Below are 17,375 nucleotides of genomic sequence, written 5' to 3' on the forward strand. Positions count from 1 at the left end.
ACATTTCCTGTAAAGAACATCATCTTTGCTTTGTCTTACTTTGTTATGCTAATTATTGCTATTCTGATCAGATGAAGCGCCATCTGTCGGATATTTTTTGAATTTTTGTATTTTTTTGCTTCTAATAAAACCCCATGTTATTCCAAGCATGTGTGTCAATTTGTACCTCCCTATCTACATTATTCCGTGATTTAATCCGTTTTCAGATTTATACTGACTTTTTGATTACCCGATATTTCTAGATTGTTTTCACGCTACTGCATTTTCTGAAAATTATCTACGGCATTTGGAAACTAAAGTACTTTAAGTAAAATTTTCTTGGGGAAGGGGAGGGTGGGGGAACACGCTACAGACCACCTCTCTCCACCTCCCTATTGCATACGTGCTGGGAAACGAAGTGGAATAGAGCTAGGGTTAGGACTGTTTTTTCCGATGGCCGCGTCAGCTCTGAGGCATTGGTCCCTGCCGGCTGTTGTCGGTGAGTTGGAGTGTGAGATGTGCGGCGGTGTGTTGCAGACGGCCCTGTGGCGCTGCCGCGGACGGTGGAGGGCGTGGTGCGTGTGGCGAGCGGCGGCGGCTGGGGCGCCGGCGTCCACCTGGGCGGCGGGCTGGTGCTCACCTGCTCACACGTCGTCAGCGAGGTACTGCCTGCCCCACTCACTCTCTCCCATCCGCTGAGTTAAGCGACAGCTCCTGTGTACCCTTTCTACTCGATACAACTCTTGTCGTCTTCAGTCCAATGCCTGGTTCGAAACAGCTCCCTACGCTAGTCTATCCTCAGTAAGCCTCTCCACCACCACATAACTACTGCAGCCTACATCCACTGGCCTCCTCCTCCACTCGAACACACCACCCTCTTCTACCAAACTGACCATTCCTTGATACTTCATGATATGTCCTACCAACCGATTCCTGTTTATAGTCCAGTTGTACCACTTCGTGATAGTCCACAGCAGCGTTTATAACCACTGAGACAGGGCTGTGCAGTAGACAGCAAAGTAGGTAGCCAATCAGTGTTCACTCTGTAAAATTCCCTCATGTTAGAGTGTTCCTTTTGTGCTCTAGATTATCTAATATTTGTGATATTAGGTGTGTTCTGAGAGTTTCCTAATAATAGTTGACAAACCTAGAAGGCACAAAGTGCTTCACAAACAGGCAAGGCACCCGTGCTTGTTCTTCATACGTGAGGCAGATTCGGGAGAGCCAGTTTGCGATTTTGCCAAGGTGCAGTAACCTGATGTAGTTTCTGTCCATGCACTTTCAGCCGAGTTCACAACACATGAGCTATTTGGCCATAGGCCATTAACACTGTCGCCAATTTCAGTTATTCGACCTACCCATCCGGCCTTCTGTAGCACCGCTTTCCAGAAGCCCCATTCTTCCGTTTTGTGGCGTGTCTACCATCTATGTTTCACTTCCGTACACGGCTACACTCCAGAAAAATTCATTTACAAAAGATTTCCTAATTTAAATTCACACCTAACAAATTCCTCTTTCTCAGAAAAGCGTTTCTTGTTATTCCCAGTTTACATCCTCTGTAGGTCGGCTATCGCCATAATTTTACTGTACAAATAGCAAACCACATCTACTACCTTTAATGTCCCATTTCCTAATCTAATTCCAATACCTTCTATTATGTACTGCTTCATACACAATGGTGAGCAGAGGTGGCCTACAGTGTGTTGCAGCACGTGTCGTCATGGGGAAACAGGACAGGAGCAGAAATGGTTAGCGAACAGGTAAATGCAGTAAACAGAAGTTTTACCTAACTTGTAACTTTCTCAAACCATCGCGAAGAAACATTATAAAAGAATAAACAGGAATGAAGTTCAGCTATCACAAAAAGCAAAAGCGTGTCATGCAGTATAAGGCTCCCACTACTAATGCCGTCTCGAACTGTCGAAGGCTGACAAACAGTGAAGACTGTCGAGGACTGCAGCTGAGACTGGACTAGTTTGCTACCAGCATACTATACCGTATCAGTAGGAGGCACTCGTAGTCGGAGTCGCTGAAGGTGTGGCTCAGCGGGCACCCGTCATTGGATCTGCCAGGTCCCCACGACACCACTACTGGCATCTGTCGGAAACGTGCATTTCTGTTACCAACTGTGAGACGCGGGGGGAGATGCTGTCTGTCGTACCACACATTCCACTACCCTTCTCTTACTTCTGTTGATATTCATCTTATAACCTGTTTCCAACACATTATTCATTCCATTCAGCTGATCTTCCAAGTCCTTTAGCGTCTTTAACAGAACTGTATAATGTTATTGTGAAACCTCGAAGATTTATTTCTTCTTCCTGCACATTAATTCTCTTTCCAAATTCTTCCTTGGTTTTCTGCACTGCTTGCTCAGATTAAATAACATCGGGTAGAGAAGCAATAACCACATATCGCTCCATTCTCAGCAGTTCGTACCCTCTAATGTTCTTCAACCCTTATTTTCTCTTTTGCTGTCTTCAGAATTTCATACAGGGTATCCGAGGCAACATTTGCAAAACCTTTCTCTGACCTGCGAATGCTATAATCATTTTGTTTGCCTATCTTCAACCTACGCTACCTGTTAAAAAGTATTTGAACACCTGTTAGTGGGTCTTAATAAGTGATGGGTCCACCCTTCGACTTTGTGACAGTTTTAAATCTGCTGGGCCCGCTTTAACGAGGTGTCTGCTGCGATTTATGTTACTATGACTACCAACTAGCTTTCCACCACGATGAATGGCCACCGCCAAACTGTGCCGACAGAAAGGTAGACTATCCTATTGCACAACATGCAACTGAACATAGCACACTTGATTTCAGTGGGTGCTCCACTACTCGAGCCATCTGGACCCTTCCCTCCAACACCAGCTTTCCTCAACTGTGGAGATGGGAGTTCTACTTACAACACATTCTCCACTCCTGGAATTATCCCAGCTTCAACCTACGGTAACATACTGCCCCCACACCCTCCTGCCAGCAGTTTCCACCCACCTATGTCCTATCATCTCCTCCCCATTCTCGTCTCCCACTCCATTTATTTAGAGCGCTCTGCCAACGCATCCGCCCGTCTTTCCCCATTCCTCTCTTTTTTGCTCCATCTTTCTCTGCCTCCTTACTCCATAACCCCCTGACGTTGCGCCTGTTGGCGGTCTAGTCCCTGCACACTCCACCAGACAGCATTCGTTTCTCTCCCTACCAATTCACTTCTATCACTTCTCCTTTCCCCTCCACATCTCCTCCAGATTGCTGCTTGCATCCCGTATGATGTTGCATTCCATCCGGAGCTGCTGGAGTTGGCGAACACATGTGCGTGACGTGTGCATCTTTCTGCTTTCTGTGTGTGTGTGTGTGTGTGTGTGTGTGTGTGTGTGTGTGTGAATGTTGTCTGTCTGTCTTTCTTTACCTACTAGCTTTGGCCTAAAGCTATATGTGAGTGTCTTACAATCGTGCCTGTCTGCAACTAAATTTTATTTTGTGTAACAGAATGGATGCCTGCTCTTTCAACAGGTGAAATATTGTCGCACAGTGATGATAGAGCAGTGCTTAACAGAGGGACCTGGGATCAATTGCTGGTGCTGACAATCGCTGTCTCGTCCTTTCTTAAGAGGCAATATGTGTAAGCTTAGAACACAGTCGTATTAAGAGAGACTAGGGCATTCCTTTAATGTAGACGCTGAACCACATGTTAACCTGCAGCAGATCGAAACGCCTTGGACTCGGTCCGCAGAGGCTTTTGATGGCTATTTCCCATAGTGATACACCCGCCTTGCCAGCGCCCAAAATGGGTACACACAGCCTGAGGGCAGCGTGTCTGTTGGTGCAGTGTATATATCACAACCATTCCAGGAGAAGTCACACGAGCTTCCAGGCTAAAATCGAATGATGGCATAGCTCAGTGGTAGGTAATGCAGGTTACAGACTTCGGTTAATTGGCAGGATACTGAAAAATACACTCAGTCTAAAAGGAGACAGTTAACAAATCAGTTATGCCTTCCACCATAGAATACTGCTCAAGTGTGTGATTCCAATTTCGCTTCTGGCGCGAAGTCCTGTACCCACACCTCACCAACAGTAATAAACCGACTGATAGAATAAATGTGATTGTGTGTCCAGCGGTCTAAACATTTCAATTCAATTTGGAATATGCTCTTCGTTAACATTCAACAAACGCAGTACTCGTTTTGCAGACATCTTTCACATAGTTAATCTATAATATAAAATATTCTGTACCGTTTCTTTGAATATGCCAATGGCGTCAGCTGTTTCTTACAACATGCATGACTGACGCCCCATACCATAAAGTACACTTCTTCAGTATCTACACCTGCGTCTTATCTAACTGAAGTATCAGATTACTTTCAGACAACAACAAAAAAGTTTTGCATCACCTCGGTTCCGAGAGTTCTGGAACTCATACACAAAATTGGAAAAGAGATCAACATAAACAGCATTTCCGCCCTTTTTATTGCTAATGAAAACCACACATTGCATGTTGTACCACCATACAACGAGACCATCAGACGTCGTGATCCAGATTGCTGTACGCACTGGTATCTCCAATGCCCAGTAGCACGTCCTCTTGCATTGATGCCTGCCTGTATTCGTCTTGGCATACTATGTACACGTTAATCGAGGCACTGTTGTCCAGATTGTACGACTCCTCAACGGCGATTCGGCGTAAATCTCTCAGAGCGGTTGATAGCTCACGTCGTTCACAAATAGCCCTTTTCAAATTATCCCAGGCATGTTCGATGGTGTTCATGTCTGAAGAACATGGTGGCCACTCTAGTCGAGCGATGTCGTTATCCGGAAGGAAGTCATTCACGAGATGTGCACATGGGGGCGCGAATTGTCGTTCACGAGGACGTATGCCTCACCAATATGCTGCCGATATGGTTGCACTATGAGTCGGAGGATGGCTTTCGCGTATCGTACCGCCGTTATGGCGCCTTCCATGACCACCGGCGGCGAACGTCGGCCCCACATAATGCCACGCCAAAACAGCAAGGAACGTCCATCTTGCTGCACCCACTGGACGGTGTGTCTAAGGCGTTCAGCCTGACCGAGTTGCCTCGAAACACGTCTCCGACGATTGTCTGGTCGAGGACATAAGTGACACTCATCTGCGAAGAGAACGTGATGCCAGTCCTGAGCGGTCCATTTGGCATGTTGTTGGACCCATCTGTGCCGTGCTGCATGGTGTCGTGCTTACAGGGATGGGCCTCGACATGGACGTCAGGAGTGCATTTGCGCATCATGCAGCCTATAACGCACGACGTCCTGTGGCTGCACGAAAAGCATTAATCAACATGGTGGCGTTGCTGTCCGGGTTCCTCCGAACCATAATCCGTAGGTAGCGGTCATCCACTGCAGTAGTAGCCCTTGGGCGGCCTGAGCGAGACATGTCATCGACAGTTCCTGTCTCTCTGTATCTCCTCCATGTCCGAACAACATCGCTTTGGTTCACTTCCTGGCACAAAGTAACAATGCGGACGCGATGAACCGCAGTATTGACTGTCTAGACATGGTTGAACAACAGACAACACGAGCCGTGTACCTTCTACCTGGTGGAATGACTGGAACTGACAGGTTGTCGGACTCCCTTCGTCGAAGTAGGCCCTGTTCATGCATTATTATTTTCATCTTTGGGCGGGTTTAGTGACATATCTGAACAGTCAAAGGATGTGTGTCTGTGATACAATATCCACAGTCAACGTGTATCTTCAGGAGTTCTGAGAACCGGGATGATGCAAATCGTTTTTCATGTGTGTGTAAACATTCAGCAACTGTGGGTAAATTTATTTGTGCGTAAGTGGTCCATAAGAATTTTATGATGTTGTGGTATTGCAGTTTATTCATTAGGCCGAAATACGTATTACACAACTAATTTCAAAAGCTGTGTCAACAAAACTACCGCAAAACAAAGTGACGTTTCATTTCCGCTGTTGCACAACATGTATCAACAAAACAAAAACAAAGTATTTTTGATATCAGCGTCACCTCTCTGTAATGTTGACAGTTTTACACCTTAACACCAGCAGCAGTTCGACTGCTGGTGATCCTCAGTGCTTGAAACCAGGTACAGGAAAGTAGCACCTCTTCTCTCTCTCCCTCGTCCACTCTTTAGCCTGACCTACGAGACTTAGCCGGCCGGTGTGGCCGTGCGGTTCTAGGCGCTTCAGTCCGGAGCCGCGCGCCTGCTACGGTCGCAGGTTCGAATGCTGCCTCGGGCATGGATGTGTGTGTTATCCTTAGGTTGGTTAGGTTTAAGTAGTTCTATGTTCTAGGGGACTGATGATCTCAGATGTTAAGTCCCATAGTGCTCAGAGCCTACAAGACTTAATAACAGTAAACTGCATCTGGAAAACTGCGTAGGAAGCATTTTAGCTGTGCTGAAGAAAGAATGAAGGGATTTTAATATCGCATCCACAGCGAGACGGAGCATTAGCACACAGAAAGAGTGAGTGAGGAGTCAGCAGTGCTAGCCATTAAGGAACCTCCGCATCAGTCCCCCAAGTGGCTTAAATAAAGGTTAAAGAAGCTGTCCTCAACGCGAATGTTGATGTAAACAAATGATTTGTTAAGCATCGCCCTGGTAGAGGTGGCATGCACTTACATTCCTCAACTTATACATTCAGGCAAATATAAGGAGACCTATATAGTTTAACACAGACTTCAGTCCACGTCACAGCTTACATTTTTTGCATTAACAAATTATTGCTAGACGTGAAGGAAGCGACGAGTGACAGAAAAACATTGTTACAGAAGGCTGGCAATGTAACCACGGATTTTTGGATGTGTAGCCTGGTGTTCGCGGCGGAGCCATCAACCAGCGGAATGGAAGCTCTAGGATACCTACATCAAGATAGGTGTTGGAGAATTTCAGTTTTGCACATTTTCAAAATAAGTCAAATTTGGACTGAGGTCGGGTCCAACTTCAGCGCACAGTGTTAACTTAATGCTTGCTGTTGGAAGTCAGTTAGATTAAACAATAAACCACCTCGCTCAGTTGCATTACACCAGAGTTCCTCAGACAAACGTTCTTTCATTCCTTCAGAATTCGTATTTAGCTAATATTTTCACTACCGCTTTATTAAATCGACGACGTCATTCATGTCAAGCGCTTCTATTTCCGAAATGAGTGAAGCGATTGTTGTTGTTGTTGTTGTCACGTACTGATGCAACCCCATAGGCATTTTAAGTTGGCCGTGTAATTCAAGTTTCCGGCAGGCGCTGAAAGCGGTGATGTGGGATCCAGTGAATCGAATAAAGCACGCCCGCTCTGTACCACGGCCGCCCTCTGCCGCCGCAATACAGCACGGCCGGCGGCTGCCACCAGCCCACCCGTGCTTGGGGCCTGTTCGCCACGTGATGCTACGCGGGCGACGCCTAGTCGCTCCTCCAACTCCATAGCCCATGCTTTAGTACAGAGAGCCTCTTCCTTGTTGACACTGAGATCTGTACTATATTATTTGTACTGAGGCTTCGTACACTTGGAGACGCACAAGTTGAATAACTGCTCAGTTCACTGTGTTATTTTGTTCGCTACTCATTTCTATCCCCGTCCAGCTTTCGTACGACGACAGTTGCCGCACCACTCAGTAGCCCGCCCATCCTCACTGTAGTGTACAAAGTCGCTCACAACACTTCCCATGCTACTCTTTTGAGTACAAGCTTCTTCATCTCCAAACAACTTCTGCAACCTGTATCCTTCTGAACCTGCTTACTGTATTCATCCCGTGGTCTCTCCCTATGATTTTTAGCGCCTGCACTTCCCTTCAGAACTAAATTGGTACCGAGCGAGGTGGCGCAGTGGTTAGACACTGGACTCGCATTCGGGAGAACGACGGTTCAATCCCGCGTCCGGCGATTCTGATTTAGGTTTTCCGTGATTTCCCTAAATCACTCCAGGCAAATGCCGGGATGGTTCCTCTGAAAGGGCACGGCCGACTTCCTTCCCCATCCTTCCCTAATCCGATGAGACCGATGACAACGCTGCCTGGTCTCCTTCCCCAGACATCCAACCAACCAACCAACTAAATCGGTGATCCGTTTATGTCTCAAAATGTTTCCTATCAACCGATCCCTTCTTTTATTAAGGTTGTGCCACAAATTTCTTTTCTCCCCATTTCTATTCAGTACCTCCTCATTAGTTTAATGATCTACCGAACCATTCTTCAACATTCTTCTGAAGCACGACATTGCAAAATCTTACGAACTAAAGTCAACGAACTGAAATACTATCCATGGGAGAAACTTGCAACGAAAGCAAGGATTCACTACTAAACGGTTTTTGCTCGAGGAAAACAAATTTCTGGATTAACATACTGCCGACATCGCTGTAATTAGAAATGGAGAACACCCTTACATTGGACGTGGACGCAGTAGGAAATCAGGCTCAACATTTTACAAGTAAAGAGTCTAAGCATTAGTCTGAAGGCAGTTTGGGAAACCGCAGAAACCTTAAGGAGGATGACTAGTCGGAGATCTAATGCCGAGGCTCTTGTGGTTGAAACACCTTGTCATCTCGTTGTACTCCTGAAGCAGTGTAGAGTTTTCTGTAAACAGTTAAGCCTCATCCTGTTCTGTCAAATGCTTAAAAATGAACCAAGGCCGATTGTGAAATACGCAGTAAATCACTCAGCCGTCTACTTATCTAAATCTTAATTCAATACGAGTGGACAATGCGACTTCCTTAGTAGATACCAATACTGTTAATGACTGTAGCGTAAATCTATGTTAAAACTCTTTATTTTGGACTGTACTGCTCACAGGCACAAGGATCAGAGCGTACAGTCGATGTCGAAAGCGGACGATAACTCCTGATAGTCTGTTGATACGGAAGACTTTCTGCGTCTAATACTTAACATCTGAAATGGAATTGTGCATAGACACGAACGATTACGTCTAATCGTTCAGACATAATCCTAAGTCAGTACATTCGAAATCAAGTCGTTATAAATAAAACTAGAAGAAAAATATGTATATGAAGATTATTTTATGCGTCTTATCGCTTCACTACCTTGTACCTCTGATTCGACCAAAGATAACAAGATCTGTGCGTATATCTGAGAGCAAGTAGAATGATTTGAATCAATGGGTATAGCTAAGCGCCTTTGCGAATGATTAGAATATGAAATTATCTTATTTTCTACAGCAAATTTTTAAAAAGAGAGTATCCTATAGGAACAGAGAGGGCTTGTGCAGCCGCCTAACTGGAAAAAGCTTTCTTCCTCGGCACACAGAGGCCTTTTTCTATGCAGTGTATAAGAGTTCTTTCTTACGTTTATCTGCTGAATGTGGGGTACTGTAACGGACGTGTGTGCCCTGTGGTGTCATATTAGTACTGTACGGTGAAGACAAAAGGGAGAGGAAGAAAGCCGATTCCGTTACACCAGTTAGCCTGCTCCACTCAAATAGCACCAACGGAACGGAGCCGCCGAGCTTATGACTCACGATCACCATCAACACTCTCACAGGTGTTAATTTCGTGAGAACATTGAAGAGAGGTTTGGAATTGAATCCATAAAATTGGTGTATGTTCCGTGACGAGGACTTTCGCACCACCGCCTCTTCTCCCCTTATCGACCAAGGGTGAAAATTTCTCCCACCACCAGGGTCGAACCGTCTACCTCCGGGTCAAGTGCCACTGCACAGAAGTGCAGTACAGAGTTAAGCCGTGCCTTAGGTTCTGATGCTTATGACAATACATGGAGTACGGAGGCAAGCATAAATGGCATAACCATTACTCTGTCTAACAATCAAACAGCCAGGAAGTACAATTACAAGCTGTGCTGATAAAAAGAAACACGTTAGCTCCCACTGTACCTTTCGTGTATGCAACTCTCACAGAGGCCCGACAGCACAAACTGGAAACTTCATTGACATTTCGATTTTTAATTTTTTAGTTTCGTCGGATCTGAGGCACTGGAAAAATAGTAAAATTTCAGTCGTCAAAACGACAAGAAATTTTAGGGCCTGTGCACTAGAAATAAAATGAGAAGCATTTTTACTTTGTGAAATCGAGGTAACTGAGCACAGATATCATTTTGTCACGCTTTGGATTGAACTTCTATTGAGTGAGTTCATTACTTCTGTATTTCGGAGACAATTCAGCATGAGAACTGGTTCGAGAATATTATTTTTGGTCGTCCTACATGAACCATACTGAAGACTTGTCTTACATCCATGGATTAGACTATACAGAACTGTGCAATTCTCTAGTGGTTAAAAGTCATCAGCCGGACACTCAAATGGCGTTGGTATCACTGAAATTTCGTTTTCGTTCTGGTGATATATATTGCACGATTCTGTGCAACAAGTACGAAGTTCTCGAATTGCCTCTCAAACACATCTTTGTTTTCGACAGTGTAATGTAAAAGGAAATTCTATAAACGTATCTGAAGTCTTATAGTAATTCATATCCATTATTTCCAAAAGTTAAAAAACAGCTTTTGACTTGACATGTAACCGATTCAATTGTTTTATTTTTTTCCCTTTTAGAGCCTTAGTCGGTGACGTGTAAGTGGGTTATAAGCAGATTGAGGAGTTCATCGTATATACGGAAAATATGCTTCATCAGGTGCTGGGCTTATATCATTAGCGGGACGTGAAAACAGTTATTTTGTGCAGTGGAAAGGCGATTTACGAAACATTGTGACAAAACGACCAAATTACATTAGGTAAGCGTGCGAATGTAGTATACTGTTGGTACAGCACATAACGGAATACTTCAACAGATGTTCCTTGATAAAAATGGACTTATGTTTTAATATCAGATTTGTTAATTGTTTTTCAAAAAGAAAATGGCTGCATTAAGACTGACCACAGTTTCTAGAATCTGGTCAAGAGTAACAGAGTATTTCAGTCAGTGTTCTTGGATGATAGTCCGCTTGAGTTCATCGTAGCAGCTGATCACGTTGGAAAACTAAATTTTTTGAGTCACTGATTCAATACAAGTGTACAGTTTTGAAATCATCTCTCCGGTAGCTATGGACCACGCTAATTTCAGTCTCTTTTCCTCTTGAACTTGAAAATTAGCTTGTATACTTGTATACCTTTCCGATTAGCTTCATTACTGTCCCCTGTCCACATCTAGCTGTTCCACGTATGGTTTGGTTGGAAAACCTGTTCTCCATCAAGTTTCTGACATGTAATATTCCTGACATTGGCAAGTCATTTTTCTCTCCTGTAAACGAAGCTCCTGTATTTTTCATAAAGTATACAAGGATTCAACAAAACATTATCGCAATTTTTTTTATTTTTGCTAGAGCGCTCAACAACTTTCTCATTTCATTATTTTCAAACGAATATAAACACATCAAAAATGGTTTACAACACCTGGGTTCCGATACTTCCGGAACATGTACATAAAATTGTAATAGTGATCAATATAAACATTATTTCCGCCTTTTTTATTGCTAATGAAAACCACACGTTGTATGTTCTACCACCATATCGCGAGACCTTCAGAGGTGGTGGTCCAGTTTGCTGTACACACCGGTAGCATACACACCGGTAGCACGTCCTCTTGCATTGATGCATTCCTGTATTCGTCTTGGCATACTATCCAAAATTTCAGCAAGGCACTTTTGGTCCGGACTGTCCCACACCTCAACGACGATTCGGCGTAGATCCCTCAGAGTGGTTCCTGGGTCACTTCGTCCATAAAAAGCCGTTTTAAATCTCTCCCAGGCACGTTCGATAGGGTTCATGTCTGGGGAACATGGTGGCCACTCTAGTCGAGCGATGTCATTGTCCTGAAGGAAGTCATTCACAAGATGTGCACTATGGGGCGCGAATTGTCGTCCATGAAGACGAATGCCTCGCCAATATAGTGCCTATATAGTTGCTCTATCGGTCGGAGGATGGCACTCAAATATCGTGCAGCCATTCCGGCGCCTTACATGACCACCACCGGCGAACGTCGGCCCCACAGAAAGCCGTCCTATAACAGCAGGGAACATCCACCTTCCTGCACTCACTGGACAGTATGTCTAAGGCGTTCAGTCTGACTGGGTTGCCTCAAAACACGTCTCCAACGATTGTCTGGTTGAAGACATATGCGACACATCTGCGAAGAGAACGTGATGCCAATCCTGAGCAGTCCATTCGGCATGTTGTTGTGCCCATCTGTACCGCGCTGTATGGTGTCATGGTTGCAAAGGTGAATCTCGCCACTGACGTCGGGAGTGAAGTTGCGCATCATGTAGCCTACTGCGCACGGTTTGAGTCGTAACACAACGTCTTGTGGCTACACGAAAAGCATTATTCAACATGGTGGCGTTGCTGTCAGAGTTCCTGCGAACCATAATCCGTAGGTCGCGGTCATCCGCTGCAGTAGTAACCATTGGGCGGTCTGAGCGAGGCATGTCATCGACAGTTTCTGTCTCACTGTATCTCCTCCATGTCCGAACAACATCGCTTTGTTTCACTCCGAGGCGCCTGGATGCTTCCCTTGCTGAAAGAACTTCCTGGCACAAAATAACAATGCGGACGCGATCGAACCGCGGTATTGCCCGTCTAGGCATGGTTGAACAACAGACAACACGAGCCGTGTACCTCCTTCCTGGAGGAATGACTGGAACTGATCGGCTGTACTCCCTCCGTCTAACAGACGCTCCGCATGTATGGTTGTTTACATTTTTAGGCGGGTTTAGTGATTTCTCTGAGCAGTCAAAGTGACTATGTCAGTGATATAGTATCCAAGGTATATCTTCAGGAGCTGTGGGAACCGGGGTGGTGCAATACTTTTGTTGATGTTTTAGAAGGAAATCCTCGTTTCCGGATGGTGTCTGTAGTTTCCTCCAAAAGGGAATGTACACTCCTGAAAATGGAAAAAAGAACACATTGACACCGGCGTGTCAGACCCACCATACTTGCTCCGGACACTGCGAGAGGGCTGTACAAGCAATGATCACACGCACGGCACAGCGGACACACCAGGAACCGCGGTGTTGGCCGTCGAATGGCGCTAGCTGCGAAGCATTTGTGCACCGCCGCCGTCAGTGTCAGCCAGTTTGCCGTGGCATACGGAGCTCCATCGCAGTCTTTAACACTGGTAGCATGCCGCGACAACGTGGGCGTGAGCCGTATGTGCAGTTGACGGACTTTGAGCGAGGGCGTATAGTGGGCATGCGGGAGGCCGGGTGGACGTACCGCCGAATTGCTCAACACGTGGGGCGTGAGGTCTCCACAGTACATCGATGTTGTCGCCAGTGGTCGGCGGAAGATGCACGTGCCCGTCGACCTGGGACCGGACCGCAGCGACGCACGGATGCAATCCAAGACCGTAGGATCCTACGCAGTGCCGTAGGGGACCGCACCGCCACTTCCCAGCAAATTAGGGACACTGTTGCTCCCGGGGTATCGGCGAGGACCATTCGCAACCGTCTCCATGAAGCTGGGCTACGGTCCCGCACATCGTTAGGCCGTCTTCCGCTCACGCCCCAACATCGTGCAGCCCGCCTCCAGTGGTGTCGCGACAGCCGTGAATGGAGGGACGAATGGAGACGTGTCGTCTTCAGCGATGAGAGTCGCTTCTGCCTTGGTGCCAATGATGGTCGTATGCGTGTTTGGCGCCGTGCAGGTGAGCGCCACAATCAGGACTGCATACGACTGAGGCACACAGGGCCAACACCCGGCATCATGGTGTGGGGAGCGATGTCCTACACTGGCCGTACACCTCTGGTGATCGTCGAGGGGACACTGAATAGTGCACGGTACATCCAAAGCGTCCTCGAACCCATCGTTCTACCATTCCTAGACCGGCAAGGGAACTTGCTGTTCCAACAGGACAATGCACGTCCGCATGTATCCCGTGCCACCCAACGTGCTATAGAAGCTGTAAGTCAACTACGCTGGCCAGCAAGATCTCCGGATCTGTCCCCCATTGAGCATGTTTGGGACTGTATGAAGCGTCGTCTCACGCGGTCTGCACGTCCAGCACGAACGCTGGTCCAACTGAGGCGCCAGGTGGAAATGGCAATGCAAGCCGTTCATATAAAGTTTCCCCTTCCTGGGACAATGAATTCACGGTGTTCTTATTTCAATTTCCAGGAGTGTAGTTCATACTTGTCCTCTTCCGTGCTCTCCATTTTCCTTAACTGTCTTCAAGATATTGCTTTCAATAATTTAATGTAATCTGCCTTCGTTATCAAATGTGAATGTAAGGAACTCATGCAACTCTTTTGTTTAGCTACCAAAACAATCATTGCATTAGGTTCCACTTATAAAGTTCCGTCATTAATATTAAACGTTGTATGTTAGAAATCCAAATTTATTGCAAATCAGTCAGCAACACTGTTAAAGTAATATTTAAAGAAATGTTTTAAGAGAACTTTACATTGAAGATGAATTTACTTATCTTGCAGTTGGCGCCAGCGTCTAGGATTTTTGTCCGGTATATAACCTTAAACTACCCATTGACATTTCCCCATACTCGACCTTATATTTACTAATTATTTAAATTTACGAAAATCAGCATATTTTGTCTTAAACACTTTTCTCGAAAATATATTATTTCTTTGGTAGTTATTCTTCATAATTCCATCCTTACTATTTATTGACGTGATGAGAAGTGAAAATACTATTGTTTTAAAGTTTTTGTTGGTGTCATGCATATGCAATGCCACTAGACATTTTTCACGCTCATAATGTGCATCACTTTTCTTCTTCCTTGCTTTGCACAGTACACAATTTCTAGAGGGTGTTTTCTTGATAAGGTTGGGGGGATAAATTTAACAAAACCTTCAAACAATTGTTTATAACCCGTAAAATATCTACGGATTCGAGTGTGTTATACACCACTAAATAGATCGATTTCTCAGTTCTCCAATGCTATATAACATATCTTGCCATCTATTAACAGAGAAGAAGAAACACCAAGAAGAAGCTGTAGCTGTTCAACCTGTGTAACAGCCAGCAATGTAATAACGGACTTGAAAATTACGGCCGGCTGTATAAGTCTGTGGTTTAAAACAGAAGTTCGTCCAAGGTAGACTTTCAGCGATGACTGAAGTATCATTCATTTATTTTTCATAACCACATTTTTTGGTACTCCCAATTAGGCAGATAAATCACAAACATTTTCCACAGCAAACAATGTCACAGTTTGCATAACAAAACTTTGTGCGTGGTAGCTCTTTGTTCACACCGTTCATAGCAAAGAGGCTCGCGAGCTGTACTCGACCAGTGATGCAGTGATGCATTTGACAAAAGAATTACAGAATATATCCGTAACCTATTTTCTAGAAGTGTCCAGAACATTTAATGACTCAATTCAATATAGTTCACTTTTCCGTTTTTAATCTTTAACAAAAATATTATGGAAATAACAGATATTTACGAAAGTGAAATAATAAATAATTGTTTTTCAAAAATGCAGATGTGCCACGTCATAAAATCAGCATAATATAGGTTGGTAAATTAAACAAATATAAGTGACATTTCTCTTAAGATGCGTTATTTTGATTTTATAAAATAGAGTTGTTGTGGCATTTATAGGGAGACTAATTTTCGTAGCATAACCCGATGACGTAAAAACATATCGATATTCGTATATACTAGGCCAACCTTAAGCACGGCAGAACTTTGCCAAACTGTTAAAACGTTGTGTAAACATCTAAAAACCATTAATCAGACACCATATATCCGAAAATAGGTACAACCGTAGCTGAAAATAAGATGATATCGTAAGTTTACGTAATGTGAGAAAGTTACATAAGACCTTGGTCTGTTCGAAGCAGTTAAAGGTGGTGGTGGTGGTGGTTAGTGTTTAACGTCCCGTCGACAACGAGGTCATTAGAGACGGAGCGCAAGCTCGGGTTAGGGAAAGATTGGGAAGGAAATCGGCCGTGCCCTTTCAAAGGAGCCATCCTGGCATTTGCCTGAAACGATTTAGGGAAATCACGGAAAACCTAAATCAGGCTGGCTGGAGACGGGATTGAACCGTCGTCCTCCCGAATGCGAGTCCAGTGTGCTAACCACTGCGCCACCTCGCTCGGTCGAAGCAGTTAAAGGTGGTTCGTTTGCTGAGTGTGTCGGCACTGTGAGTGGTTAGCGTCGACCATGACAGGATTTTCTACTGGCGGGCACCCGGGTGAAACACTACACAGCAATATAATGGCACACACAGCTCGCAAGTTGTATTTTATGTGAATGCAGTCCTGTCGAGGGTGATCCAAGTTAAGGTTCTATAAGGAATCGTAAATTTGAGGTTTCACGGCACTTTCTTATGATAATTTTTTACCGCATTCGGCTGCAATAACTGAGGAAAACTGTGATAACTTAAATCTTCATTTGCTCGAGCTGACTGCAGCTAACCTGCTGACCACGTGTCGCGTAGTTCATCAGGAAGTGAGAAAGATAAGAAAGGGAAATGTCGTATGAGGAGTTAGTCTAGGAAACTGTGGGTCAACAGAAAGCTAAAAGTGAGCACTGGGAATACAACATCGTCTAGATGACGAGTAGTGAAAGAATTTCAGGTCTGTTCTGAAAGGTCAATGAATATCTAAATCGTGGTTACAATGAAACAGCAATAATACAGTAAAGGCTGTCCGCCATTTTCGGTGCACTCACTGTTCCGTCCGCAAAGGTCTATGGTTGAACGGCTGCGACGAATCACTCATTGCTTCTTCTTCTGCAGCAGGGTAGTAAGAGATGTTTTCATCATTTAGTTAACAAAAATACTACTATGCTGCCACTAGGTATTTTATTGGCATATATTCTTCGTAATGACGTCCAACATTAGTTTATGGCGCTTGGTTGTCTACTCGTAAGAATAGTTCGATAGCATTGTACACATTCTTTTCAACGTCTTTCCTATAACTCTTAGGCGAAGACCTCCGTAGTTTATGTTATATGGTTCAAATGGCTCTGAGCACTATGGCACTTAACAGCTGTGGTCATCAGTCCCCTAGAACTTAGAACTACTTAAACCTAACTAACCTAAGGACATCACACACATCCATGCCCGAGGCAGGATTCGAACCTGCGACCGTAGCAGTCGCACGGTTCCGGACTGCGCGCCTAGAACCGCGAGACCACCGCGGCCGGCTTTGATGCATCTCACTGGGTCTCTAATTACGTCGATTGAGTTGTGTATTTGTAGGTCCCCTCTTCATTATTTTCACGAATTAAATCGATTTGAGTTCATTGCGTAGGTCTGTAATTTTCGAGTAAGCTTTCTTGAGAGGCACTGACTTCTCCCTCCCCCCACCTCTTTTCGTTAACGAAACCTCATCACCCGAAACGAGCTTCTCTGGTTTAACTGTGGAAATTCTAGAGCGTAAGTATTGTCGTGACGTTTAATTCTATGCTAACCACAGTAAAAGTAGTTCTTCAGGCATTGCGGTAGTTTGTTTTTTTTAGTCCTCGTTATAAGTAATGCATGG

At 44.9% G+C, this 17,375-nt stretch overlaps 1 protein-coding gene across 3 annotated transcripts in view; it reads left to right on the forward strand.

Moving 5' to 3' along the window:
* LOC126354357 (peroxisomal leader peptide-processing protease-like) overlaps positions 1-17,375 on the forward strand; it is a 1,193,162-nt gene that overhangs the window by 1,062,128 nt on the left and 113,659 nt on the right. For all 3 annotated transcript variants that reach the window (XM_050003932.1, XM_050003933.1, XM_050003934.1), the window contains one exon: positions 517-641. In XM_050003932.1, coding sequence (XP_049859889.1) covers positions 517-641 — 125 coding nt within the window. The remainder of the gene's footprint in view (positions 1-516; positions 642-17,375) is intronic.

Source organism: Schistocerca gregaria, chromosome 3, assembly GCF_023897955.1.
Source record: "Schistocerca gregaria isolate iqSchGreg1 chromosome 3, iqSchGreg1.2, whole genome shotgun sequence".
Classification (NCBI taxonomy): Eukaryota; Metazoa; Arthropoda; class Insecta; order Orthoptera; family Acrididae; genus Schistocerca; species Schistocerca gregaria.